Source organism: Tremella mesenterica (assembly GCF_000271645.1).
Source record: "Tremella mesenterica DSM 1558 unplaced genomic scaffold TREMEscaffold_22, whole genome shotgun sequence".
Lineage (NCBI taxonomy): Eukaryota > Fungi > Basidiomycota > Tremellomycetes > Tremellales > Tremellaceae > Tremella > Tremella mesenterica.
This window is the reverse complement of record NW_006711246.1, coordinates 156,881-182,678: the sequence shown is the minus strand read 5'-3', so window position 1 is coordinate 182,678 and position 25,798 is coordinate 156,881. Positions and strand designations below refer to the sequence as shown.

The 25,798-nt window shown below is 46.3% G+C and overlaps 5 protein-coding genes across 5 annotated transcripts; 2 read left to right on the top strand and 3 right to left on the bottom strand.

The window, feature by feature from the left end:
- Positions 1–8,784: 8,784 nt before the first annotated feature.
- On the top strand, positions 8,785–10,033 carry TREMEDRAFT_66433 (uncharacterized protein; the record flags this gene model as incomplete). The annotated part of the gene is made up of 6 exons (XM_007008478.1): positions 8,785–8,919; positions 9,133–9,262; positions 9,307–9,449; positions 9,503–9,662; positions 9,729–9,806; positions 9,852–10,033. 6 exons carry the CDS (start codon positions 8,785–8,787, stop codon positions 10,031–10,033), a joined length of 828 nt encoding a protein of 275 aa, XP_007008540.1.
- A 3,023-nt stretch (positions 10,034–13,056) lies between these two features.
- Positions 13,057–13,854, bottom strand: TREMEDRAFT_66432 (uncharacterized protein; the record flags this gene model as incomplete). Its single annotated transcript, XM_007008477.1, has 1 exon — positions 13,057–13,854. The coding sequence occupies one exon, from the start codon at positions 13,852–13,854 to the stop codon at positions 13,057–13,059; it is 798 nt and encodes a 265-aa protein (XP_007008539.1).
- A 1,256-nt stretch (positions 13,855–15,110) lies between these two features.
- Positions 15,111–15,793, bottom strand: TREMEDRAFT_66431 (uncharacterized protein; the record flags this gene model as incomplete). Its single annotated transcript, XM_007008476.1, has 2 exons — positions 15,111–15,146; positions 15,446–15,793. The coding sequence occupies 2 exons, from the start codon at positions 15,791–15,793 to the stop codon at positions 15,111–15,113; spliced, it is 384 nt and encodes a 127-aa protein (XP_007008538.1).
- Positions 15,794–15,967: 174 nt separating this feature from the next.
- Positions 15,968–16,464, bottom strand: TREMEDRAFT_70521 (uncharacterized protein; the record flags this gene model as incomplete). The annotated part of the gene is made up of 3 exons (XM_007008475.1): positions 15,968–16,043; positions 16,075–16,219; positions 16,290–16,464. The coding sequence occupies 3 exons, from the start codon at positions 16,462–16,464 to the stop codon at positions 15,968–15,970; spliced, it is 396 nt and encodes a 131-aa protein (XP_007008537.1).
- Positions 16,465–23,037: 6,573 nt separating this feature from the next.
- Positions 23,038–23,487, top strand: TREMEDRAFT_66430 (uncharacterized protein; the record flags this gene model as incomplete). The annotated part of the gene is made up of 1 exon (XM_007008474.1): positions 23,038–23,487. One exon carries the CDS (start codon positions 23,038–23,040, stop codon positions 23,485–23,487), a length of 450 nt encoding a protein of 149 aa, XP_007008536.1.
- Positions 23,488–25,798: the final 2,311 nt, after the last annotated feature.

The following is a 25,798-nucleotide window of genomic DNA, read 5'->3' as shown; positions in this document are numbered from 1 at the left end:
GTCTCAAAAGGAATCAACCCTGTACGTTCAGCCGTGTCGATTCTAATTGATTTCGTAATCCATGTACTATTGAAATTTGAATAAGCCCAGGTGTGTGTTACTGCTCGTGCCCAAGGGATCTCAGGGCCGTCAGAACTGATTTAAGGGCTTTTCACAGGCATTCTGAGACTGTCTCAAAAGGAATCAACCCTGTACGTTCAGCCGTGTCGATTCTAATTGATTTCGTAATCCATGTACTATTGAAATTTGAATAAGCGCAGGTACGTGTTACCACCTGTGACTGAGGGATCTCAGGGCTGTCACTCCACTTCAGGCACCTACTTTGGCCCATTCTGAGACTGTCTCAAAAGGAATCAACCCTGTACGTTCAGCCGTGTCGATTCTAATTGATTTCGTAATCCATGTACTATTGAAATTTGAATAAGCGCAGGTACGTGTTACCACTCGTGACTGAGGGATCTCAGGGCTGTCAGAACTGTTCTCAGGGCTTTTCAGAGGCATTCTGAGACTGTCTCAAAAGGAATCAACCCTGTACGTTCAGCCGTGTCGATTCTAATTGATTTCGTAATCCATGTACTATTGAAATTTGAATAAGACCAGGTGTGTGATACTGCTCGTGCCCAAGGGATCTCAGGGCTGTCAGAACTGATTTAAGGGCTTTTCACAGGCATTCTGAGACTGTCTCAAAAGGAATGAACCCTGTACGTTCAGCCGTGTCGATTCTAATTGATTTCGTAATCCATGTACTATTGAAATTTGAATAAGCGCAGGTACGTGTTACCACTCGTGACTGAGGGAACTCAGGGCTGTCAGAACTGATTTATGGGCTTTTTCACAGGCATTCTGAGACTGTCTCAAAAGGAATCAACCCTGTACGTTCAGCCGTGTCGATTCTAATTGATTTCGTAATCCATGTACTATTGAAATTTGAATAAGCGCAGGTACGTGTTATCACTCGTGACTGGGGGATCTCAGCGCTGTCAGTCCACTTCAGGCACCTACTCTGGCCCAATCTGAGACTGTCTCAAAAGGAATTAACCCTGCACGTTCAGCCGTGTCGATTCTAATTGATTTCGTAATCCATGTACTATTGAAATTTGAATAAGACCAGGTGTGTGTTACTGCTCGTGCCCAAGGGATCTCAGGGCTGTCAGAACTGATTTAAGGGCTTTTCACAGGCATGCTGAGACTGTCTCAAAAGGAATCAACCCTGTACGTTCAGCCGTGTCGATTCTAATTGATTTCGTAATCCATGTACTATTGAAATTTGAATAAGACCAGGTGTGTGTTACTGCTCGTGCCCAAGGGATCTCAGGGCTGTCAGAACTGATTTAAGGGCTTTTCACAGGCATGCTGAGACTGTCTCAAAAGGAATCAACCCTGTAAGTTCAGCCGTGTCGATTCTAATTGATTTCGTAATCCATGTACTATTGAAATTTGAATAAGACCAGGTGTGTGTTACTGCTCGTGCCCAAGGGATCTCAGGGCTGTCAGAACTGATTTAAGGGCTTTTCGCAGGCATTCTGAGACTGTCTCAAAAGGAATGAACCCTGTACGTTCAGCCGTGTCGATTCTAATTGATTTCGTAATCCATGTACTATTGAAATTTGAATAAGCGCAGGTACGTGTTATCACTCGTGACTGGGGGATCTCAGCGCTGTCAGTCCACTTCAGGCACCTACTTTGGCCCAATCTGAGACTGTCTCAAAAGGAATTAACCCTGCGCGTTCAGCCGTGTCGATTCTAATTGATTTCGTAATCCATGTACTATTGAAATTTGAATAAGCGCAGGTACGTGTTACCACTCGTGACTGAGGGATCTCAGGGCTGTCAGAACTGTTCTCAGGGCTTTTCAGAGGCATTCTGAGACTGTCTCAAAAGGAATCAACCCTGTACGTTCAGCCGTGTCGATTCTAATTGATTTCGTAATCCATGTACTATTGAAATTTGAATAAGACCAGGTGTGTGTTACTGCTCGTGCCCAAGGGATCTCAGGGCTGTCAGAACTGATTTAAGGGCTTTTCACAGGCATTCTGAGACTGTCTCAAAAGGAATGAACCCTGTACGTTCAGCCGTGTCGATTCTAATTGATTTCGTAATCCATGTACTAATGAAATTTGAATAAGCGCAGGTACGTGTTACCACTCGTGACTGAGGGAACTCAGGGCTGTAAGTCCACTTCAGGCACCTACTTTGGCCCAATCTGAGACTGTCTCAAAAGGAATGAACCCTGTACGTTCAGCCGTGTCGATTCTAATTGATTTCGTAATCCATGTACTATTGAAATTTGAATAAGCGCAGGTACGTGTTACCACTCGTGACTGAGGGATCTCAGGGCTGTCAGAACTGTTCTCAGGGCTTTTCAGAGGCATTCTGAGACTGTCTCAAAAGGAATCAACCCTGTACGTTCAGCCGTGTCGATTCTAATTGATTTCGTAATCCATGTACTATTGAAATTTGAATAAGCCCAGGTGTGTGTTACTGCTCGTGCCCAAGGGATCTCAGGGCCGTCAGAACTGATTTAAGGGCTTTTCACAGGCATTCTGAGACTGTCTCAAAAGGAATCAACCCTGTACGTTCAGCCGTGTCGATTCTAATTGATTTCGTAATCCATGTACTATTGCAATTTGAATAAGCGCAGGTACGTGTTACCACTCGTGACTGAGGGATCTCAGGGCTGTCAGAACTGTTCTCAGGGCTTTTCAGAGGCATTCTGAGACTGTCTGAAAATGAATCAACCCTGTACGTTCAGCCGTGTCGATTCTAATTGATTTCGTAATCCATGTACTATTGCAATTTGAATAAGCGCAGGTACGTGTTACCACTCGTGACTGCGGGATCTCAGGGCTGTCAGTCCACTTCAGGCACCTACTTTGGCCCATTCTGAGACTGTCTCAAAAGGAATCAACCCTGTACGTTCAGCCGTGTCGATTCTAATTGATTTCGTAATCCATGTACTGTTGAAATTTGAATAAGTGCAGGTACGTGTTACCTCTCGTGACTGAGGGATCTCAGGGCTGTCACTCCACTTCAGGCACCTACTTTGGCCCAATCTGAGACTGTCTGAAAAGGAATCAACCCTGTATGTTCAGCCGTGTCGATTCTAATTGATTTCGTAATCCATGTACTATAGAAATTTGAATAAGGCCAGGTGCGTGTTACTGCTCGTGCCCAAGGGATCTCAGGGCTGTCAGAACTGATTTAAGGGCTTTTCACAGGCATTCTGAGACTGTCTGAAAAGGAATCAACCCTGTACGTTCAGCCGTGTCGATTCTAATTGATTTCGTAATCCATGTACTATTGAAATTTGAATAAGCGCAGGTACGTGTTACCACTCGTGACTGAGGGATCTCAGGGCTGTCAGAACTGTTCTCAGGGCTTTTCAGAGGCATTCTGAGCCTGTCTGAAAAGGAATCAACCCTGTACCTTCAGCCGTGTCGATTCTAATTGATTTCGTAATCCATGTACTATTGAAATTTGAATAAGCGCAGGTACGTGTTACCACTCGTGACTGAGGGATCTCAGGGCTGTCAGAACTGTTCTCAGGGCTTTTCAGAGGCATTCTGAGCCTGTCTGAAAAGGAATCAACCCTGTACCTTCAGCCGTGTCGATTCTAATTGATTTCGTAATCCATGTACTATTGAAATTTGAATAAGCCCAGGTGCGTGTTACCACTTGTGACTGAGGGATCTCAGGGCTGTCAGTCCACTTCAGGCACCTACTTTGGCCCATTCTCAGACTGTCTCAAAAGGAATCAACCCTGTACGTTCAGCCGTGTCGATTCTAATTGATTTCGTAATCCATGTACTATTGAAATTTGAATAAGCGCAGGTACGTGTTACCACCTGTGACTGAGGGATCTCAGGGCTGTCACTCCACTTCAGGCACCTACTTTGGCCCATTCTCAGACTGTCTCAAAAGGAATCAACCCTGTACGTTCAGCCGTGTCGATTCTAATTGATTTCGTAATCCATGTACTATTGAAATTTGAATAAGCGCAGGTACGTGTTACCACTCGTGACTGAGGGATCTCAGGGCTGTCAGAACTGTTCTCAGGGCTTTTCAGAGGCATTCTGAGACTGTCTGAAAAGGAATCAACCCTGTACGTTCAGCCGTGTCGATTCTAATTGATTTCGTAATCCATGTACTATTGAAATTTGAATAAGACCAGGTGTGTGTTCTACTGCTCGTGCCCAAGGGATCTCAGGGCTGTCAAAACTGATTTAAGGGCTTTTCACATGCATTCTGAGACTGTCTCAAAAGGAATCAACCCTGTACGTTCAGCCGTGTCGGTTCTAATTGATTTCGTAATCCATGTACTATTGAAATTTGAATAAGACCAGGTGTGTGTTACTGCTCGTGCCCAAGGGATCTCAGGGCTGTCAAAACTGATTTAAGGGCTTTTCAGAGGCATTCTGAGACTGTCTCAAAAGGAATCAACCCTGTACGTTCAGCCGTGTCGATTCTATTGATTTTGTAATCCATGTACTATTGAAATTTGAATAAGACCAGGTGTGTGTTACTGCTCGTGCCCAAGGGATCTCAGGGCTGTCAGAACTGATTTAAGGGCTTTTCACAGGCATTCTGAGACTGTCTGAAAAGGAATCAACCCTGTACGTCCAGCCGTGTCGATTCTAATTGATTTCGTAATCCATGTACTATTGAAATTTGAATAAGCGCAGGTACGTGTTACCACTCGTGACTGAGGGATCTCAGGGCTGTCAGAACTGATTTAAGGGCTTTTCACAGGCATTTTGAGACTGTCTGAAAAGGAATCAACCCTGTACGTTCAGCCGTGTCGATTCTAATTGATTTCGTAATCCATGTACTATTGAAATTTGAATAAGACCAGGTGTGTGTTACTGCTCGTGCCCAAGGGATCTCAGGGCTGTCAAAACTGATTTAAGGGCTTTTCACAGGCATTCTGAGACTGTCTGAAAAGGAATCAACCCTGTACGTTCAGCCGTGTCGATTCTAATTGATTTCGTAATCCATGTACTATTGAAATTTGAATAAGCGCAGGTACGTGTTACCACTTGTGACTGAGGGATCTCAGGGCTGTCAGTCCACTTCAGGCACCTACTTTGGCCCATTCTCAGACTGTCTCAAAAGGAATCAACCCTGTACCTTCAGCCGTGTCGATTCTAATTGATTTCGTAATCCATGTACTATTGAAATTTGAATAAGCGCAGGTACGTGTTACCACTCGTGACTGAGGGATCTCAGGGCTGTCAAAACTGATTTAAGGGCTTTTCACATGCATTCTGAGACTGGCTCAAAAGGAATCAACCCTGTACGTTCAGCCGTGTCGATTCTAATTGATTTCGTAATCCATGTACTATTGAAATTTGAATAAGCGCAGGTACGTGTTACCACTCGTGACTGAGGGATCTCAGGGCTGTCAGAACTGTTCTCAGGGCTTTTCAGAGGCATTCTGAGACTGTCTGAAAAGGAATCAACCCTGTACGTTCAGCCGTGTCGATTCTAATTGATTTCGTAATCCATGTACTATTGAAATTTGAATAAGACCAGGTGTGTGTTACTGCTCGTGCCCAAGGGATCTCAGGGCTGTCAAAACTGATTTAAGGGCTTTTCACATGCATTCTGAGACTGTCTGAAAAGGAATCAACCCTGTACGTTCAGCCGTGTCGATTCTAATTGATTTCGTAATCCATGTACTATTGAAATTTGAATAAGCGCAGGTACGTGTTACCACTCGTGACTGAGGGATCTCAGGGCTGTCAGTCCACTTCAGGCACCTACTTTGGCCCATTCTGAGACTGTCTCAAAAGGAATCAACCCTGTACGTTCAGCCGTGTCGATTCTAATTGATTTCGTAATCCATGTACTATTGAAATTTGAATAAGACCAGGTGTGTGTTACTGCTCGTGCCCAAGGGATCTCAGGGCTGTCAAAACTGATTTAAGGGCTTTTCACAGGCATTTTGAGACTGTCTGAAAAGGAATCAACCCTGTACGTTCAGCCGTGTCGATTCTAATTGATTTCGTAATCCATGTACTATTGAAATTTGAATAAGACCAGGTGTGTGTTACTGCTCGTGCCCAAGGGATCTCAGGGCTGTCAAAACTGATTTAAGGGCTTTTCACATGCATTCTGAGACTGGCTCAAAAGGAATCAACCCTGTACGTTCAGCCGTGTCGATTCTAATTGATTTCGTAATCCATGTACTATTGAAATTTGAATAAGCGCAGGTACGTGTTACCACTCGTGACTGAGGGATCTCAGGGCTGTCAGAACTGTTCTCAGGGCTTTTCAGAGGCATTCTGAGACTGTCTGAAAAGGAATCAACCCTGTACCTTCAGCCGTGTCGATTCTCATTTCGAAATCCATGTACTATTGAAATTTGAATAAGACCAGGTGTGTGTTACTGCTCGTGCCCAAGGGATCTCAGGGCTGTCAGAACTGATTTAAGGGCTTTTCACAGGCATTCTGAGACTGTCTGAAAAGGAATCAACCCTGTACGTCCAGCCGTGTCGATTCTAATTGATTTCGTAATCCATGTACTATTGAAATTTGAATAAGCGCATGTACGTGTTACCACTCGTGACTGAGGGATCTCAGGGCTGTCAGAACTGTTCTCAAGGCTTTTCAAAGGCATTCTGAGACTGTCTGAAAAGGAATCAACCCTGTACCTTCAGCCGTGTCGATTCTAATTGATTTCGTATTCCATGTACTATTGAAATTTGAATAAGACCAGGTGTGTGTTACTGCTCGTGACTGAGGGATCTCAGGGCTGTCACTCCACTTCAGACACCTACTTTGGCCCAATCTGAGACTGTCTCAAAAGGAATTAATCCTGTACGTTCAGCCGTGTCGATTCTAATTGATTTCGTAATCCATGTACTATTGAAATTTGAATAAGCGCAGGTGTGTGTTACTGCTCGTGCCCAAGGGATCTCAGGGCTGTCAGAACTGATTTAAGGGCTTTTCACAGGCATTCTGAGACTGTCTCAAAAGGAATCAACCCTGTACGTTCAGCCGTGTCGATTCTACTTGATTTCGTAATCCATGTACTATTGAAATTTGAATAAGACCAGGTGTGTGTTACTGCTCGTGCCCAAGGGATCTCAGGGCTGTCAAAACTGATTTAAGGGCTTTTCAGAGGCATTCTGAGACTGTCTGAAAAGGAATCAACCCTGTACCTTCAGCCGTGTCGATTCTAATTGATTTCGAAATCCATGTACTATTGAAATTTGAATAAGACCAGGTGTGTGTTACTGCTCGTGCCCAAGGGATCTCAGGGCTGTCAAAACTGATTTAAGGGCTTTTCACATGCATTCTGAGACTGTCTCAAAAGGAATCAACCCTGTACGTTCAGCCGTGTCGATTCTAATTGATTTCGTAATCCATGTACTATTGAAATTTGAATAAGCGCAGGTACGTGTTACCACTCGTGACTGAGGGATCTCAGGGCTGTCAGTCCACTTCAGGCACCTACTTTGGCCCATTCTGAGACTGTCTGAAAAGGAATCAACCCTGTACGTTCAGCCGTGTCGGTTCTAATTGATTTCGTAATCCATGTACTATTGAAATTTGAATAAGCGCAGGTACGTGTTACCACTCGTGACTGAGGGAACTCAGGGCTGTAAGTCCACTTCAGGCACCGACTTTGGCTCATTCTGAGACTGTCTCAAAAGGAATCAACCCTGTACCTTCAGCCGTGTCGATTCTAATTGATTTCGAAATCCATGTACTATTGAAATTTGAATAAGACCAGGTGTGTGTTACTGCTCGTGCCCAAGGGATCTCAGGGCTGTCAAAACTGATTTAAGGGCTTTTCACATGCATTCTGAGACTGTCTCAAAAGGAATCAACCCTGTACGTTCAGCCGTGTCGATTCTAATTGATTTCGTATTCCATGTACTATTGAAATTTGAATAAGACCAGGTGTGTGTTACTGCTCGTGACTGAGGGATCTCAGGGCTGTCACTCCACTTCAGACACCTACTTTGGCCCAATCTGAGACTGTCTCAAAAGGAATTAATCCTGTACGTTCAGCCGTGTCGATTCTAATTGATTTCGTAATCCATGTACTATTGAAATTTGAATAAGCGCAGGTGTGTGTTACTGCTCGTGCCCAAGGGATCTCAGGGCTGTCAGAACTGATTTAAGGGCTTTTCACAGGCATTCTGAGACTGTCTCAAAAGGAATCAACCCTGTACGTTCCGCCGTGTCGATTCAATTCGATTTCGAAGTCCATGTACTATTGAAATTCGAATAAGCCCAGGTGTGTGTTACTGCTCGTGCCTGAGACAACTCAGGGCTGTCAGAACACTTCTAGGGTTTCTCACAGTCATTACAAGACAGTCTGAGAAGGAATCGACCCTGTACGTTCATCCGTGTCGATTCAATTCGATTTCAAAATCCATGTAGTATTGAAATTCGAATAAGCCCAGGTGTCACGAACTACGTCGTGACACCTCGATTATCCCACCAACAATGACCCTCCTTTGACCATCAAAACCCCCATCACGCCCTAACCTCTTTACTCTTCACGTAACTCAGGACATCTGAGACCAAGTACGGCGAAGTTAGACGGAGTTAGGCTAGGTAGGGAGAATGGGAGCAGAAGTGAGGCGAAGTTAGACGGAGTTAGGCTAGGTAGGGACAATGGGAGCAGAAGTACGGCGAAGTTAGACGGAGTTAGGCTAGGTAGGGAGAATGGGAGCAGAAGTGCGGCGAAGTTAGACGGAGTTAGGCTAGGTAGGGACAATGGGAGCAGAAGTACGGCGAAGTTAGACGGAGTTAGGCTAGGTAGGGAGAATGGGAGCAGAAGTGCGGCGATGTAAGGCGGGGTTAGTCGAAGGATGGAGAAGAACGGCCGGGGCTCGGGGAAGTTGGACAAAGAGCGTTGAAATACGTCTAAGCGCGAGAGGGTTGGGTGAAGATCTAGGAGGAGTAAATGATATTAGCTGAGAAGATCGCTGAAGTTCTTCAGCAATCCTTGATTGTTGTCAGTAGTGAAAAACAGATAGAGATAGCTATAAACAAATCAAGATACATCGCCATCAGTAGAACAAAACCCCAGTTAGAGTAACTACGCCGAAGCACGCCGTAGTTACACTCCTTTGGACGTCTGCGCCCTCCTGGTTGGGTGAGACATCGACTTAGAAGCGTCAAGTTATCCGAGGTTTGTCGACCGTCGGTCTGATAGAGAGTAGATGTTTGACGGCCGTGACACCTTCAAACCAGCCTAAAACTCGTCGTGGTATGCCAATGAAGTTTGGAGATACGGTTGCTGGTTAGTTACGTTAGTATTTTGTTGGTTAAGCTTATATAATGTAGAATTTGACGCACAATATACGTGGGACGTAATTGTCGGCTTATCCCTGCGAAAGTGGCCAGATTCCAACGTAGATTCGGTCATTAGAATCCCAGATGACAAGAAGAGTCCGAAGGTAGCTATCCTGCCCAATGAATCGTCGAAAGTTAGTCTTTTATTTTGTTTTCATAAGTAGAGTTTTGGATCTAACATATGTAGCTAAAAAACCATCGAGAGGCGTTTAATCACGCCGTTAGCCCTAATGTCTGGCGACGAACTGGTTCTTTGTCCTGCTCTCAGTGTCAAGGCCGTCAAAATCGCTCAAATTCGTGTGCTTTTGGATGTTTGACCGTAGGTGAGATACCTACTGGTGCGTGCTGTGAGTGTGTGGCACTTGGTACATCAACACGATGTGATTTTGTTAGTAAGGCAGAGATCAAAGTAGACGAGCGAGCGTTCCTTGGTTCTCTTTGTGAAGAGCTGGGTTCAATTAAAGCGGTTGAAAATCAGGCTAAGCTAGCTGGTAAGTTTGGTATTTATCCTTTACGAGCTTAATCTCACAGACTAGCACAAGGTGGATACATTCTCGAACCTAATGGTATTGCTGGACAATTAGCGATCATTAGAACACGAATCTCGGATCTAATTGCAACACAAGCCCAAGAACTCGCTCCCGATGACGCCTCTGTGTTAGAAACTCCTGGAAAACAAATGAGGAAGTCAACTCGGGCTGGAGCTAGCCCCTTCTAGTGGTTAGTAGTGTTTGTATGCAAGCTATGGTTAGTGTTTGCAGAAGCGAGCAAGAATGAGCAAAATAGAGCAAGAGTAAGCAGATGTTAAGACGTGATTTCACTGTGAACAATCAACACCATGAATCACAATTTCGCTGCGTCAGTTATCAACATGATACCCGGACGGGCCCTAGGACCCCCGTCCGGACTGACTCAGGGTTCATGTTGTATAACAATTCATTATTCGAAGCTATCCGTTATCTCTTCGAAGAATGTGTCTTCCTCTGTCTGAACTACATAGATCGTCTAAGCGTCAGGATCACGCGATCACGGGTACCTTACCTGGTAGTCGTAATCCATTTCATGTTCCCGTCTCCGTCTCATGTTCCCGCTACCGGACTTACTCCGTTCCGTACCACGCCTGGTACCAATCCTTTGACACCACTCCCCTTTTTTACATCTCCGTCTTGGCAACTATCAACGTTCTTTCTCTGCTATTCTACCTCAACATCGCTTCGAACTACGTACGCCCTTCATCGGTATCATCCCGCGCTCTTTTTAGTATATAGGACGTAGTCTTTTCTCAGCAATGTCTTGTCGAATGTATTTTGTGTTTTCCTAGTTATATCATTTGACATACATCTCATCGATTCTACAGATCTCTTCGATACACTTCATCACTAGGTTTGTTCCCTACAAGGCCTCATTGCCACAGCTCATCGACGCAGACTATTCCGACGTCTGGTCCTTACACTAAGCACTAGTCAGTAGCAAGGCCTTGTCTCTCGAGAACCTAGAGCCGTCTTGACAGGGGGGGGGACGAGGAGGTAGAGGAGGAAGAGGAAGAAGCGAAGGTAGGTAGAGGAGGTAGAGGAAGAAACGGAGGTAGGTAGAGGAAGAAGCGGAGGTGGAGGGGGTAGAGGGTGAAGGTGATCAAGAGTAAGACAAGCAAAAGGTTATCATTAGAGATGATGTCATTCTAGTCCATCGTTGCTATTCTAGGGTTGGCTGCTATTCTAGTCTTTTCGCACGGAAACGTTGCTATTCTAGTCCTTACCTCGTGATTATTACAAGTACAGGTGGGCGAGTGGGATAATGGGATCACGGGTGGAATGTGTTCCGTGGCAAGTATGGTGGAATTTGGGAATAGGAGCGACACACCTCGTTGTCGAATGGTGGCCGGGTGTGTCGGTGAGAAAAGTTCTGAGAAGACCTGAGAGTTTGTTATCCGTGACGGAAGCCTGTGGTTGTCCGTGATGGAAGGGCAAGGGAACAGTACGAGTAGCGAGCAGGGGAATTAACGGCCCTCAACAAGGTGGGCAGGCTAATGATACTCCGTGGATCAAGCAAGTGTAGAAAGCCACAATGTCCGGTGTAATCACTATAGGTGCAGTGGCGAACAATAAATTTTCATGGTGGTGAGGGCGGGACTCAAATGGTGATTGATGTCTGTGCAGGCGTGCACTATGGCTGTCAATATGCAGATGGGCTGCGATAAGTTGGATTTCAGAGGGAAGCAACCAATGTTTGCTCAGAGGCGAGATCCCGTGGTGAGGAATTGTGGGTTAGTACAAGATTAGTGCAGCAATCAGTAATCAGCCATGGCGAGACTGGCGAGACGTCCGAGATGTGTGTGTCTGTCTGTAATTGGCAGGTTCGATTCGAGCCCTCTCCACCGGTTGTAGCGATCAGCACCGAAAACGTCTCCAATGTAGAAAGTAAAAGTCGATTTGAAGAGAAAGAGTATGCATTCTATTCATTCTATCCTACCTATTTATCTATCTAATAACCTATCCTGCTAATTCTATCTACCTATTTATCTATCTACTATCCTGCTAATTCTATCTACCTATTTATCTATCTAAAAACCTATCCTGCTGAATCATCTGCTTAGCAATGAGTGAACAAGCAGATGAGTCAGCTTACGAGTCGTGTACGGTATCACAATGTGTTCCGGAACATGTGGTGGACGGGAAAGGAATTCTGGACGGGAAGGGAACCATGGGTCGCTCACAAGTTTGCCGTCTGCGAATTTGTCATCAAGACCTGTAGAGAATCACAAGTTTGCCGTCTGTGAGTTTGTCAGCAAGACCGATAGAGCTAGATCAAGGGAGTAGATGCGATGGGCACTGAAGGGAGAGAGGGAAGAAGACAAAAAAAACAAGATACTCGAAGTGGAGAGAGAGGCGTGACGTTCAGACACTCACTCACTTGGGTTGTGACTTGTACTTGTTCGATGACCATGCCTAATCTACCTTGAACTGTTCCTTTCTCCACCACGACTATCATTTTTCCATGACAATTTCGAAAGAGTGAATAACACTTGAGGGCAGGTCATGTAAGTCTTGAACAAAGTACCGTCCGCCGTGACGGTGAGACTTGCTTCATTCTTAACAAACAGTCGTCATATCCGCGGCGAGTCGAGTTTGATCCGAGGGACAGAATCATGACCTGGTTTGTATTTGAAAGCGGCAAGAGAAGATCTCAGGAACGATTCGTCGACTAGGGCAGGACTGAGGGATATCAACAGAGGGTAAGAAAGACGAGATGAAGACGCCCAACTGGAAGCGAAGGACTGACACCATGCGAGGTCAGGCAGCAAAGATTGACGTGGTGTGGTGACCATGAACCTGAAGAGTTTCAAGAGGATCTGATGGATCTGATCGGAAACTACAATCCAAAATCCGTCCCTTCCCTCCTCTTCGTGATAAACGTCCACACGCGAATGGGACAGGTGAGAAGTTGGAATCCGTGGTGAGGCAAGTCGAGCTTTGCTTGCTGCTTCGGGCGGTGGCGGTGGTGATGATGAGAGAGGGAGAGATGACTTGGAATGGCGATAAAAAAAAAGTGAAAGAGTGGTTAGGTAACTTGAGGGATGAACGAGTCGAGGCGAGGGAGAGAAATTATGGTAGCTGGGAAGGGGGGAGTGGTGACAGATGATGATGTTGTCCACGGTCCCGTCCGTCGTTATGTCATAATCGATAACGAGAAATACGGAAAATCCCTGAAAAAAGGGGGGGGGGGGGGGGGGAACTGATCCGTTCATATGAATTCCAAGGCGAGGCCACCGAGGTCTGGCAATAAAGCGGATATGGTTCGATTCGGAGAGATCGCAGTAGTTGAAGCGAACATGGTGGGGTCGGCAGAGACAGTATTTTCAGACACGCCCTCTTTCCCAGTGAGAGGAGAGATGAAATCGTGATTCGGCAAGGGGCGGTGGGGGGAAGCGATAGGTGACCTCGTTAGTGTCCTCGGTGCACCACGAGGAAAAGAGGGGGAAGGTTGTTGGGAAATCGGAAAGAGCGTTTGATGATGAGGAGACGTCGGTGAAGCCAAACCCAAACCCAAAGCGGAAAAATTTGGTGACGGGGGAGTTGTCGGATGGAAAGATAGAGACCTTGAGGGATGATGTCTACGAAGACGTTCTATCGAGGGAGGTGGTGATGTTGAGCTATGAGTCAATCTTCTCTTTCCTCTCGATCTCCGGACTCTGTCATCCTCCACCACCACCTCCCCCGCCGCGTCCTCCTCCTCCTCCTCCTCGTGCTGTCCGTCCCCTCCATCCTCTCCGTCCTGCCCACCAGCCCGAGCCCCGTTTCCCGTGACAGGATTCCCTGCAGCACCCTCCGTCCCCCTATCGCCCACACGTCCACGTCCACGTCCACGATCACGGCCACCGGGTCGACCGATGGGTCGACCGTTACCTCGACCGGCCTTACGTGATCTCCCCGTCAGAGCTTCCAACGGACAACGGTGTCGGTTGCCCGTGTCGGTGTTGATGACTGTGCTGCCGCCCCCCGAGCGAGGTAGATGATACGGTCCCGGTGGTAACCTCGGCATCGTATCGGATCGCTTTGTGTGAAGACGTTGTAGAACGAGCACTTACGGCGTGGGATTAGTGTTGAAAAATAGGCCTGCAGGACCATTTATATTGACCTGGAGGGGGCGATGGCTACCACGTGCCTATTTGACAGGTAGTTATGTTACGCCTGAGAAGCAACAAGTCGGCAACACTTGTCATACAAACTCCATTACAAACCTCTGAATGATTGTCCTCTGCAGGTAATGGGACATGACTGACAGCTGCATGGATAGTTGAACATGCACCAAATCACCGACCAGCAAGCTAAAACCTCACCCACGGCTTTCTTATCATGTCGGTGACGTGAGCGATCCCATCTACCTTCTACGTCGATTCCACATGCCATCCTGCGACCCAAAAGTAGCAAGTACTCGGCAGGGGGTGGGTGGGTTTGGGGATATGACAAGGCTAAGCAAGTGGTCAAAAGATCATTGTATCCATCTAATACCTGGATGTTACGAGTAGAGCTCTATCTACCCTTCCTTACTCGTTCTACCCTGCCTTACTCGTTCTCCCCCCCTCCCGTGGGAAGCTGATGTGATGGATCGGTCATTGAGTAGAGAGAGTATAAACAACACGATGTCATGTCGACAGTGATTGACTCGAATAGATTCGACTCGACTGAAAGTCAGCACCATCGCCACGAGGGTAAAATTCGTAAAAGTCTTTCGTCAGAGGCGAGAAGGGTCGGGAGAGAGAGAGAGAGAAGACGCTTGACTCACCTGAATCCACATTTTGGTATGACCATGTTGTCGAAAAAGGAATGAGGAGATGGATCATCCATCCATCCTTTACGTGGGAACACGTCGAAAAGGGTTCCTCATCCGGTCGGACGTGATGATGAGAAATTGAGAACTCTGAACATCTGATAGTCAGGAAAGGTATTCAAGCAAAGCGGTCAAAACTTGTGTAAACGATTATAAATCACTCAAACCGTGTCCGTGACTATAACCACTCACCTCACCCGTCAAACCTCAAAAGAGATGGATAAAGCCCCAAAGGCTAAATGAGCGAGTTGGGGGTGGTGATATAGGAATCGGCGAGGAAGTCTAGAAACGACCGAATGACTTGGGGCCGGAGTGTGACGTCGGACGAAGTTTAAAGCAACTTTTCACACGTTCATGAGTGGTCTTCACCTCCAGAGATGGCCTGACGATAAAGAGCGATCTGCTCCACCGATGGCTCCATGTACTGTCGGCAGAGGGAAGCCAAAGTTTCTTTTTTCTGGAGGGGATCAGTAGACGTCCGATACGAGTATGGGCACAGACTTCTTTCTGTAGTCGCATGATTCCCTAGAAAAAAAATTCCCATACGTAGATTCAACGTCTGGAATATTGTATAGATCACATGGTCCGAGAATTCGACAGTAAGGAAAAAAAGGAGACAAGACGAAGACTGGGAGGAACGAGAGAAACCGGCGAGCTCGAGTGACAGTGTTGAGACATGATAAACGGAGGGGTTTATCTACCGGGGTGGGAGAGGGTTATCTACCCATGTTCAAAAGTCGTGCATGATACGACCATGTACCAACCAGAGGGACCAAGCTAGAAAAAGATTTAATGTGCTCACCCTTGTCATCTCTTCCAACTGATTTGACAACTCTGTCGACTTTGCCTTCTCATTCATCAACTTGGTTTCCTGAGATTCCAACATCTCATTCATGTCGGCGATTGTTTCATCCCGCTCAGCCAACTGACCCTCTTTCCCAGCTATCACCGCCTTTTGCTCGACTATCAACCTCTCCTTTTGCTTCAACCTGTTGGACCGGATCAATGCCAGAGTTTCCCCTATGACGGTCGCGATCTGAACCAGAGAAGAATCCAACCCAGGATCCACTTCTACAGTCCCACCCTCGGCAACCTCCTTCCTGAGCGCTTCAGCCAGTCGTCTTATGTGCTCGGCGCTCTCTATGGACATGGCTGTCTTCGGTTTTTGATTGGTTTCCCGATAAGAAATGAAGAATATGTAGCACCGCGCGGACCAAAAAACTTTTGAATTACGAGGTGGAAAACTCAGTTACGTAAGGTGGAACCTGTTGCCACAAATCTGTTGCTACACACCAAAATGGTTATTATGCATGCACACGGAACCCTACACCTGTAAGATAATGAGGCGAACAGTATTTGACCCCTGGTTACCTTCCGGTACCTCTAACATCCCTGCAGTACTCCCTGTCACCGAGGTAGTCGCTTCCGGACCTTCCCCCTTCCGTGCTATCCTTCCTTCCCTCTCCTCCCCCTTTTTTCTTCCGTTTTCTCTTTCCCGCTGCCGCCTCAATCTCCCGTAGCCTTTCAAGTACCGTCCCACCTGTTAAATTATGTGTTCCAATATTTGAAACTGTAGCTCGCTTTCTGTCGCTTTGGAGGCTTGAGAAGAGTGCGCAACTCCTAAATCTCCATCTGCGCCCTTGTACGTTCCGACCGTTCACTCTCAAGGGAGGCAGTCACGTCTAAAAGTGGCTTTTTGATTGGTGTTTCATTGATAGCTGGACTGTTTCGCAGCAGCTTGTCCTTCTCAGAGGTGATAGATGCTGAGGATTGAGATTGAAGAAGGGGACGGGTAGGTGTTTTATTGGGAGTGGAAAGCATTCAATAGACAACATGGGGATTAAAAGGGTGTATGTCACGAGACATACTGACCAGCATATGCACGATATAACAGTGCCCAACGGAACAGTGATCTTAACCACTGCGACGAAAAGGCCTATTAATCGGCGGTTAACCCTACCGCCGATCGCTGGTTAAATACCCTTCCCCGACTTTCGCTCGACTTGTCACACACTTTGTGACAGTGTAGACCGGACTTCCTTCATCCAACACTGATTATGCTCTTTGGTCATTGCCCTCTCCCTAGCAGTCACTAGATCAGCTGCACACTGTTCTTTCTCTATTGAACCTGTATTGTGACGGATCACGATATGGGAGAACTTCATCAAATGTCGTTTGAGGGGACTGAAGACACCAGTATTGGGTGGTTGTGTCCAATGTGATGATTGTGGAGGAAGAACCATGACATCTATTGAGTTTTCAATGCAAAAGCTAACGAAGTCGGTCCTCAGCCTTAACATGACTCCCATGCCCATCTAGGATAAGAAGACCGCGTTGAGATGAATTGAACGGAACTGTCATCAGCTGGAATTGTGATTTGAGAAAGTAGCAAGCAAGTGAGTTGCTGGACCACCCTTTCAAATTTGTTGTCCACTGCCAACCCTCAATATCTCTATCTTGGGGACTTAAACAAAGGTTGAACTCGGCTTTCCCTTTGAAGATAATGATTGGGGGAAGAGCTTGACCTACAGCTGACATACACTCAATTGCAGTAACCCACTCTTGCCTCCCCTTCTGCGCCTTTACTACCTTCCCCTTGATACTCCTATCTCCTTCTGCTATTGTCATCACTTGAGAGGATAGAGTGGTACCAATATTATATCCAGTCTCATCCATATTGTGAATGTTCTCTGGGCGATAATGATGTTGGTCTCACAGTGCTGACATCTTGGTGAACCATTTCTTGATGAGTGTAAGTTCACTTCCATCAATTTGAGCTTTATCAATGGCATGAGACCAGGTAATTTTGCCTTCGGGATGTCAATTTTTGAACTTTTGAAGCCAGTTGATCCCAATAGGGAGGATGTTGGTGGTAGCAGGAATGGGAGTAAGGAGGAGACGGTTTTGACAAAGATTTTTGGCAAGCTCGGTGACGTGAGCAGGGGATGGAGGATGACCACTCTGAGAAGATTGACAGATGTAATTGACTATGCAGTCTTCTTCTTCAGGTGTCAGGTCTTGGAGGTGACAATGTGATTGCTCATGAGAGGAGGTGTGACCAGATAATCGGTAGGATAGGGTGGATTGGTTGACACTGAAAGCTCGTGCGATTGACTTTGGCGTTTGGGCGGTGGTAGATGTTGCTGTGACTCATATCTCTGAATAGCGGCCTCAAGAGGGTATGCTGAGGTCTGCATAATGGACAGACAAGAGATAGAAAGAGATAAACAACACATTCTTTAGGTGACAGGGAGGGACACGTCTAGAGACACATGGGACTGATCAGTAAGGGGGTGTGACCAGTTTCCGGGTGAGCCACCTTAGAAACTTTCTTTCTCTTTAGACGTCCACTTGGGGGATTCCGGCTTTGGAAACCACCCTGCCACAAATCCTGAGTTCAGGTGCGTACCTCCGGCGTTACTGAAACGCCAACCACGCAACGGACATGAACTCACCACTGATCAGGGTTACTGAAATCCCGTGACCTCTGATTGCTCACTCTTCTCTTACATTGTCAATGTCATTATTAGCTATACCATGTCATTTCCGGTCATTGTCCATGCATTCTCCTATCTATCAATGTCCAGGAGGATAATATGAGCCATAGGGATGTCCAGAAGACCCCTGGGAAGGATAGGGAGGCCAATATTGAGAGGATAGAGGAGGGAGAGTAGCGAAAGAAGGGGGCTCTCTGTTATGCCCGGCTGTCTTGAGGGAAAGACAGCAGGTGGACGAGTGATGAAGAGAGAAGAGTTGATGATGAAGTGATGTAAAAGGATGAAGAGAGTGTCACACCCGTCGAATAACTTCTCTCTAATGGACCAATGGTCGACAAACCTCGGCTAACTTGGCACTTCCGAGTCAATGTCTCACCCAACCAGGAGGGAGCAGACGTCAAAAGGAGTGTAACTACGGTGTACTTAGGCGTAGTTACTCTAACTAGGGTTTTGTTCTACTGATGGCGATGTATCTCAATTTGAATGTAGCTTAGCCGCACTTCGCCCAACTTCCTCCACTCTGCTCTGCCTCTCTCAGTCTCCTTCTCCTAAACTCGCCGTAGTTCTTCGCTAGGCGGGGTTGTCATGACAAATACCCTTTAGGTTCTTGCAACTTTGCCGTAGACGGTCTCAGTGGCTCGGGTGGTGGTTGATGATGGATAGTGGCTCGGTGATGGTGAAAGGAGGGTTGGTGATGGTAGTTATCAGGGATCTCACAACATGGTTTGTGACAATCTCGTCCAATGCATGATGGTCTAAGCCCTCAAGTAGGCACAGCCCCAATCGTTCAACTTACATTTGCAAAATAGCCCAACGTACCCAAACCCCCGAACACAAACAAGCAGGTCAAATGGTTCGCCTATGACAATCTGACACCGTTTCAAAGTCTGTATATGATCAGCTGAAGGCCGGTCTTATTGTCACTCTTCAAAACTGAACAGAATCCCAAGGGCTTGACTGTTTGGGTTAATTCCTTTGTAGATGGTGTCAGAATGGCTTTCATTAGCATATGTAGCAAAGGAGTGAACCATGTCTGATCAGTGCATTCATGACCAGCCCAATGGTTAGGAGCCTCTCTATTTTATCCTATGCATGATGGTCTAACGCCTCAATTGAGGCACGGCCCCAAGCCTGCATTGTACCCGCACAAAATAGCTCAGCGTACTTCACCGCTGCCACAACTACAAACGGCTCGATAGGTTTACCTATGACAATTTGACAGCCTTGAAAAGTCTGTCAATGATCAAATGCATGTTGGTCTTATTGTCACTCTTCAAAACTGAATAGAATTGCGAGGGCTTGACCGTTTGGGTTAACTCCTTTTGAGAGACCGTGAGATTGCCTTCAATTAGCCCCCTGAAGTTGTCCAACAGCAGGGGAGCGTGCCTGGTGCAAGGAGTAACACCAATGTGGGCTTAATCAAATTTGGATAGTATGGAATCTTCAAAACTGAATAGAATTCCAAGGTCAAATGGAATTGACCAGGCTCAACGTACAGGGTTCATTCCTTTTGAAACAGTCTAAATAGCTCGACGTACTCGCTTCCTGCGCTGCAAACAAAGAGCACAAGGAGTCTCATGCACCTGGGCTTATTCAAATTTCAATAGTACATGGAGCTTGAAATCAAATAGAAGCGACACGGCTGGACATACAGGGTTCATTTCTTTGGACACAGCCAAAATAGCTCAATGTACTTGCACCCCAGATCGATAACAGTAAGCACAAAAAGTAGTGTGCTACTGGGATTATTCAAGTTTCAATTGTACATGGATTTTGAAATCAAATCGAATCAACACAGCTCAAATCAAATCAACACAGCTCAACGTACGGGGTCCATTCCTTTTGAGACAGTCTCAGATTGAGCCAAAGTAGCCCAACGTACCCAAACCCCCGAACACAAACAAGCAGGTCAAATGGTTCGCCTATGACAATCTGACACCGTTTCAAAGTCTGTATATGATCAGCTGAAGGCCGGTCTTATTGTCACTCTTCAAAACTGAACAGAATCCCAAGGGCTTGACTGTTTGGGTTAATTCCTTTGTAGATGGTGTCAGAATGGCTTTCATTAGCATATGTAGCAAAGGAGTGAACCATGTCTGATCAGTGCATTCATGACCAGCCCAATGGTTAGGAGCCTCTCTATTTTATCCTATGCATGATGGTCTAACGCCTCAATTGAGGCACGGCCCCAAGCCTGCATTGTACCCGCACAAAATAGCTCAGCGTACTTCACCGCTGCCACAACTACAAACGGCTCGATAGGTTTACCTATGACAATTTGACAGCCTTGAAAAGTCTGTCAATGATCAAATGCATGTTGGTCTTATTGTCACTCTTCAAAACTGAATAGAATTGCGAGGGCTTGACCGTTTGGGTTAACTCCTTTTGAGAGACCGTGAGATTGCCTTCAATTAGCCCCCTGAAGTTGTCCAACAGCAGGGGAGCGTGCCTGGTGCAAGGAGTAACACCAATGTGGGCTTAATCAAATTTGGATAGTATGGAATCTTCAAAACTGAATAGAATTCCAAGGTCAAATGGAATTGACCAGGCTCAACGTACAGGGTTCATTCCTTTTGAAACAGTCTAAATAGCTCGACGTACTCGCTTCCTGCGCTGCAAACAAAGAGCACAAGGAGTCTCATGCACCTGGGCTTATTCAAATTTCAATAGTACATGGAGCTTGAAATCAAATAGAAGCGACACGGCTGGACATACAGGGTTCATTTCTTTGGACACAGCCAAAATAGCTCAATGTACTTGCACCCCAGATCGATAACAGTAAGCACAAAAAGTAGTGTGCTACTGGGATTATTCAAGTTTCAATTGTACATGGATTTTGAAATCAAATCGAATCAACACAGCTCAAATCAAATCAACACAGCTCAACGTACGGGGTCCATTCCTTTTGAGACAGTCTCAGATTGAGCCAAAGTAGGTGACTGAAGTTGACTGACAGCCCTGAGATCCCTCAGTCACAAGCAGTAACACCCACCTGGGCTTATTCAAATATCAATTGTACATGGATTTCTAAATCATATCAAATCCCCACGGCTGAACATACAGGGTTCATTCCTTTTCGGACAGTCTCAGAATGACTCTGAAAAGGACTGAGAACAGTTCTGACAGCCCTGACATCCCTCAGACACAAGGAGTGAACCATGTCTGAACAGTGCATCCATGACCAGCCCAATGGTTAGGAACCACTTCTTTTTGTCCAATTGTTACGACCTGGCTAACCAGCACCAGGCCATACACTGGCCATGCATGTGACATCTTAAGCCACTGCGCTAAAAGGCACAATATCACAATCAGCCCTATGATTGCGATCCGGTTATAACCTGATGTCACAACTGAGGTCGCAGGGTTGTGACACCAATGCATGACGGTCTAACCCCTCAATTGAGGCACAGCCATCAGCGTTAGGCTTACTGTTGCAAAATAGCTCTGCGTACCCAAACCCTAGGACAAAAACAAGCAGGTCAAATGGTTCACCTATGCCAATCTGACACCCTTTCAAAATCTGTATATGATCATCTGCATGTCGGGCTTATTGTCACTCTTCGAAACTGAACAGAATCCCAAGGGCTTGACCGTTTGGGTTAATTCCTTTTGAGATGGTGTCAGAATGGCTTCAATTGGCCCCCTGAAGATGTCTCATGACAGGGGAGTGTGCCTGGTGTAAGGGGTAACACCATTGTGGGCTTAATCAAATTTGGCCAGCATGAAATCTTTGAAACTGAACAGAATTGCAAGGGCTTGACCGTTTGGGTTGATTCTTTTTGAGATATTGTCAGAATGGCTTTAATTAGCCCCCTGAAGTTGTCCCACAGCAAGGGAGCGTGCCTGGTGCGAGGGGTAACCCCCACGTGGGCTTAATGTCACGCCTGCGGCTAGACTGCGGTAGCAAAGTACTGCCTTAGGTACTGAGGGGTTTTAGTCTCTGGCTTGTAGAGCTTGATGACTGCCTTAGATTCTGAGGAGACTGAGATGTTGGGTTAGAACCAAGAAGAGTACTTTGCGCACAATACGTTTTCACTTCCTGCACAATACTGCCACCAAGTCACGTGATGTTTCGGGCTTATCAGTCAGAAAAAATGCCACGTGTGTGTAAACCACCACGATCTAACATCTTTTCATTCAACATCAAAGTAAAACTTCTTTATAATCATCACCCGCAGCTCACAGGACATCACTTACAGCCAAACCTACAACAGAATCTGAACCAGCACCCAAATTGTCACGAAGTGACAAGACAGTTTGATAGTGATAGTGATAGGATGGGTTGGGTATTTAACCAGCGACCGGCGGTATGCAGTAACCGCCGGTTAATAGGCCTTTTAGCACAGTGGTTTAGACCACTGCCTCTGAAGGGCACTGTTATATCGTCCCAATGCTGGTTAGTTGGTCTCGTGACAGATTAACCGGCGGTTACGGGTAGGATCCTGGGTTCGACTCCCAGGGTGGGCTGGGTCAAATTCAGTCCCTACTTGGAAAACCTCCCTCTCGGAGAAAGTTTTCGGCCTATCGTACCCTTCCCTGTTGGGGCCCCAGATGGGGCTGAAAGGGAAGGCATAATGTCACGAAGTGACAAGACAGTTTGATAGTGATAGTGATAGGATGGGTTGGGTATTTAACCAGCGACCGGCGGTATGCAGTAACCGCCGGTTAATAGGCCTTTTAGCACAGTGGTTTAGACCACTGCCTCTGAAGGGCACTGTTATATCGTCCCAATGCTGGTTAGTTGGTCTCGTGACACAAATTCACATCAGAAAACATATAAGGATACCTCTTATACAGAGTTACATGTTGCTCACTGGCCACTCGGTATGTCTGTCTCCCCCTCCCAAGGTCATAGCTCATATTTTCAGTCTTTAAACACCAAATCTCAACCTAAATCATGTCTGCCTCTCAAGCTATCGAAATAGATGATACTTCCAGCGATGAGGAACACCAGTTCAGCCTTCCACTGTCCCTCCCTCCCCTCAAACTTGAGCACAGTGAATCCATCGTCTTAATACCCGAAACTCAGCAAACACGTTCTCCTGATCCCTCTTCTACACCTCTAAGAGAGATCAGAGAAGATTCAAGCCACTCTGATCTTCCCGTCCCTTTATCCGCTCAGTCAGATCCAGTTGACTCTGAAAATCTCTCACAGGACGATGAAGAATTGACCCTCTTTGATGAGGATGAATTTGGTCCACATGAACGTCTTTCCAACCTTGTTCACAAGTCTCTACGCCTTCCCCCGCAGCCAGATGTTAATACAGCTCGAGATAAATTGTTTAATATAGCAAAAGACAAGGGTTTTGCATTGGTCACAAGCTCCAGCAACCAAAAACTTCAATAGATGTTTTAAAAATGCGTATGCAGCGGGGAATATCGTTCAGGACATTCCTCTCAATATGATCAAATCCGCCAGCGTCAGCCTCATACTCAGAAAACAGACTGTCCCTACAAGCTTAAGCTATCCAGAGTTGACCAGGAAGACACTCTGGCCAATGGATTTCGTCCTGTCCTTCTCACCACGATATGTAATAATCATGACACCCACCAGTAAGAATTTACTCCTGTCACACCTTCGAAAAAGTTCCCGTACCCCTGAAATCAAGAGACTACTGCACGAATACATCGATCAAGGCTTTAAACCCCACCAGATCATTGATCTGTTTGAAGAACACCCCGATAAACCCCTCCTGACCCCTGCAGATGTAGATAACTTCAAATGGAGGTATGAAAAGAACCGTCAGGAAGGACGAACTGTGACTGAAAGCCTTTTTATCTCGCTAGAAAAGAAGAAACAACTTTTCAAAGGCTTAGTCAATAGCCACCACGAAACTTTGGGTTTGGTTTACACAACTGAAAAGGCTCGAGCTTTACTACACCAATACCCCACTGTTCTCATGATGGACTGCACCTACCAAACCAACCGCTATTGTCATCCACTGCTTCATATTACTGGTATGACAGCAGCCAACCTCACTTTTACTGCAGCGATTGCTTTCATTGATCGAGAGACAACCGACTGGTATGACATCTCTATCAAAAGACTCCTGGAACTCATGGGGCCACTACCTCGTTGAATTCAGGTCGTTATAACCGACAGAGAAGTAGCCTTAGCAAACGCCCTTCAAATTCACCTCCTCAATGTAAAACAGCAACTCTGCACATGGCATCTACGAGAAAATATCAAAAACACCTGTGATAAAGCAACATGCTTTAAAGACGAGGAGGATCCTGTAAAAGCAAGATTGCAGTTTGGTGATATGTGGATGAATGAAGTGGTAGCTGCAAAAGACGAATTTAAGCTTCAGCAGGGGATGGACAAGATATGTCTTCAATATTTAAAACTTGCTCACGCCCCTGCAGTTTGCTACCTAGAACGACTTCTTGATTCAAGGGAGAAATGGGCCCATGCTTTTACCAACAGAAATCGTAATCTGTACCAGCACACAACTTCTCGCAATGAGGGTGAACATCGGGCTTTAAAAGACTACCTAGAGACTCATACAGGTACTCTCTGGCATGCAATTTTGAAGACACATCATTTCCTGGAGAAACAGTGGGATCAGATTACACTGCAAGATGGTCAGCAGCGACTGCGAGCTGCTCTGGGGGACAGAGTACTCAGTATTATTTGAAGAGATATCTCAAGATTCGCTGCTAGCGAGATCGAGCATCAAATTCGACTTGCTAGCAAGCTTCTTGGACAACCCAATGCGACTCATACCTGCTCAGGACGCTTTTTAGCTTCGACAGGTTTGCCCTGTGCTCATACAATAGTCGACATCATCAAGCAGGACGGTGTCCTCACAATAGACAAGATACATCAGCACTGGAGACTGCTACCACACAACGGGTTTGAAAAGCTCCTTGAAGACACCAATAACCACAGTCAACCAACTGCTTTTTAGGCCACTGGTGTCTACCGACTTGAAGACGAATTCAAGGCCAGGGATTCATCTTCAGATCGTTTTGTCCTTGATCCACCTATCAACCTTGGCCTTCGGGCTGGTCAGGCCATTTGGGCCTCTGCATCACAGTTTCCTCCTTCTTAGCCTGCTACCCAAGCCTCAGGAATCACCATAGTTCGTCCTACACCAATGTTCACACCTCCTGAACCACCCTCTACTGCTTCACCCCCTCTGAAACGATCTAGAATCTCAAAAGCTTCAAATACTGGCCCCACACGGGCTACTACAGGTAGAATCCTCACTCAGGCCAAGCAGTCTACTCCTGCACGTCCTCAGCAGCCTAAGTGTGACCTGTGTATCAAGCGACATGCAAGTAGCTACATGTGTGGGGCTAAGAAAGCCGTGGCGGCGAGGGAACAATTACAAGCTAGGATTGAAGCAGAGGTTGGAAATTCCAGGGGAAGGACGATGAATGAGGGCTCTGTGATGACACAGAGGCCTGCAGAGATGGTGAGGACAGCCTCTGAGATAGCGGGGACACTTCCACCAGTACGCATTACATTGAAATCTGTCCTACCACTTCTGCTGGCTGATCTATGAATGTTCCCGGCTGATTCATGCAGATAATACCTAAATATCATGGTTATCCCTTCTATCCTTCTCCCCACTTTGTCCCAGGAGCTCCTGGGCCCTCTAATAATCACCAGAGGCCACCTACCTACCCGCCTATACCAAATTACTCAAATT